At 43.2% G+C, this 2,880-nt stretch overlaps 1 protein-coding gene across 1 annotated transcript in view; it reads right to left on the bottom strand.

Annotated features, from left to right (window-relative positions):
- Window positions 1-2,880, bottom strand: part of cers3a (ceramide synthase 3a) — an 11,925-nt gene continuing 9,045 nt past the window's right edge. Inside the window, exons 10-11 of the mRNA XM_060070817.1 lie at window positions 2,285-2,438; window positions 1-1,520 (exon numbers count right to left, since the gene is read on the bottom strand). Coding sequence (XP_059926800.1) covers window positions 1,311-1,520; window positions 2,285-2,438 — 364 coding nt within the window. The 3' untranslated portion in view covers window positions 1-1,310. The remainder of the gene's footprint in view (window positions 1,521-2,284; window positions 2,439-2,880) is intronic.

Below are 2,880 nucleotides of genomic sequence, written 5' to 3'. Positions count from 1 at the left end.
CAATTAATGCCGTTTCATTCCTGCAGCACCAAAGTCATAAAACACAGCAACAGAGTACATGTCTGATTAAAGACCAGCAATGATGGAACAGTATTTAGCCTAAAAAATAAAAGGAGAGATACTTGCCCATGAGGTATTTTTTTATTATTTCCTGCATTACAACACTTCCAAAATTAATACTTCAATTTATTTGAACATTCAGACTATGCTTTCTGTAAGAATCCCTTCAACATTGAAAGCACATTAAAACTCCTTCAGCAATCACCTGAAACCATGGGTTTCTTGGCCCCGCCAATAGAGTCCATGTGTAAACATAAAAAAAACGGTTTTAAGACAAAAGCTGCTATTACTTAATGTTTCAGTCAATAGGCCTAGTACTTCACGATCTATGAACTCACATTAAACGCTCCGGTATTCGATTACACTTATTTGTACAAGGAATGATTATTGCGTCTATTAGTGTTATTAAGTAAGGTGAGACGTGAGCTGGAACGGCAGAGCACAGCTGGACGGAGCAAACTCTCAACCGTTGTTTCCTTCCTTCAGCCGTTGAGTCATTTATCTACTCCTTAACCGGTAAAAAAAAAAAAAAGAATGAAGCCCATGCAGCCAAGACATTACAACCACTACACTCCCAGCATCTCACCCCGAACACGAGCATTTGGAGAAACCCAGGGCGATACTGGAGTGCATTTCATCCCTCGCTGACCACGTCTAGCTGCAACGCGCTGCAGACACGGTTGCCAGATTGGTCGGGAAATCTGGTCCAATCTGGCAACACTGCCAGCAGGTCTTGATAGATGAAGTGGGCCGACGCTGGGCAGCTGTTCCTGGGGGGGGGGAGGGGGGGGGGGGGGGGACATTTGACAGTATGCAAGTCACTACCGCAGCCCCTTCGACAATATGGGATGCATTAGGCGCAAGTAATGAAAACAAAAGCTTTTGTGTTTTTGTTCGCCTGTTTTTCTCACTCGCTTCCCATGTTTACAAAGCCGGGGGCATTGCTACTGACAACCGTGTGGAAAAACTCAAGCGCCGCAGAGCCGTTCATAGCGTCCTTCTCTGTATGTGAGGGACGCTCACTGCATGCTGCGCATGCTCGAAAGATTTCTCCAAGTTGTATGAATACGTGCGTGTGCTAATAATTGAAGCACACTTTGTTGGTTGTTATTTTCTCCGTATTGAAAATAACATTTGATTGCATATTAAACATTTAACATAATACATTCCAATGCTGCAGTTCTCGGGCATTCCATAGGCGCACCGTTCCGATTTGTTCCGAACGTGGATGTATTGTAGACGCCACCAGCTCAGTACACAGTCTTTGCTTGGCAGGTTGTCTCCGCGAGAGACAAATGTCCAAAGCGGCCGTTTTTGCCCTCCTTTCTGACCACCCGTCCAGAGCCGTTTGAATGATTGCTCTGCTTCCTCTCCATCTCCTCGGTTGAAGTGCCCTCCTCCTCTTCCTCCTCCTCCTCATCATCCTCCTCTTCGTGGTCACTCCTCTCGTCTCTGGTCATCTGTACACAAAGAAAAGAAAATGAAACAGGATTTGAAAAGAAAGGGGTAGAAAATAAAAGGAGAGAGAGAGAGGGATGAAGGAAAATAAAGGGACTGAAAAGGTCTCTCAACCATTTTCAATTAGAGCACATGGAGAGAACAAAAGAGAACAAGATATGTTCCTGAAAGGAGCATGAAAGAAACTTGAGCTAGAATGGAAAACGGTGTTCTAAATGTGCGTCAGGTCAATCAAGTGTAGAGCCCTATATAATAACTCTCACCAGGAGATTGAGGCTGCAATAACATTGTGTGCTGAGTAAGCAAAAGAAGACCTGATGTGATGTTCCAAAACGCATGCAATGTATTACATGTTGGATAATAAGACAGAGGTGACCAATGAGTACTTTATTTATTGTATCTTCACTTTCATACTGACAACAAAGTACTATGTAACTATTTACAAACTAATAAATATTTTGTTACCAATTAGTGACAGACACTCAAAATAAGGTATTTTCCGGTCATAGTGCATTCAAATATATCAATCTCTTTGTACAAAAGAGATTGATTTCATGGCTGAAACCGCCATCAGTGTGTGAATGTGTGCATGAATGGGTGAATATTAGCGCTTTGAGCGGCCACTGGTTAGAACGTTTACCTGTGACAGGTTCTGACAGCCTGGTTTCTTATATCATACTTGTGGTATGTTTGTATCTCTGGAAAAAGGTAATGCTGGGTACACCGACCAGGCAGGACGGAAGCGATAATCCCGGGATGGTCTCACCTTGCCGAACAGGAACTTGCGGACCATGCGGAGAATGAGGTAGGCCCAGAATATATGCAGCAAGAGCAGGACCACCAGCATGACGTTGAAGAAGTAGTAGCCGAAGAAGGGCGGGTAGTGCTCGACCGGGTAAACCCAGGTGCAGTGGATCAGCCTGGTGAACAGAGATCAGACGTTAAAACCACGGCACAGAACTCCTCTTCCCAGCATGCAACTGAACCAAATTACAGCAGACGACTGTTATATTTTTATGGGCGAATGTAATGACCCAAAACCATTAAAGTTAAGGTTTTAAGTAGTTAATAGTCGTCATTTAGTGCAACATAATTTCAGAACAGAACTTCAAAAACTCCAGTTTTTCCAACTAAGCTTTTTCCACGATACTTTATAATGATGCTCCATAAAACCTTCAAATTCAGCTTGTAAATTTGCCCTGATTTGTTGTAATCATCACTGTCCCATAGTGTGTTTGCCAAATGATATGCAGAGTAAGCTTTCAAATAGCCAAAGAAATAATTAATTGGACTATTGATTTTCCTGCTGACTGAAACATCGGCTTCTGCATATGCATGGCGTCTCCCCATTCGGGGGAAAGG

The sequence above is a fragment of the Gadus macrocephalus genome, chromosome 14, assembly GCF_031168955.1.
Source record: "Gadus macrocephalus chromosome 14, ASM3116895v1".
NCBI classification, from domain to species: domain Eukaryota; kingdom Metazoa; phylum Chordata; class Actinopteri; order Gadiformes; family Gadidae; genus Gadus; species Gadus macrocephalus.
Note: the sequence above shows the minus strand (reverse complement) of the source record. Positions and strands in the feature narration are given on the sequence as shown.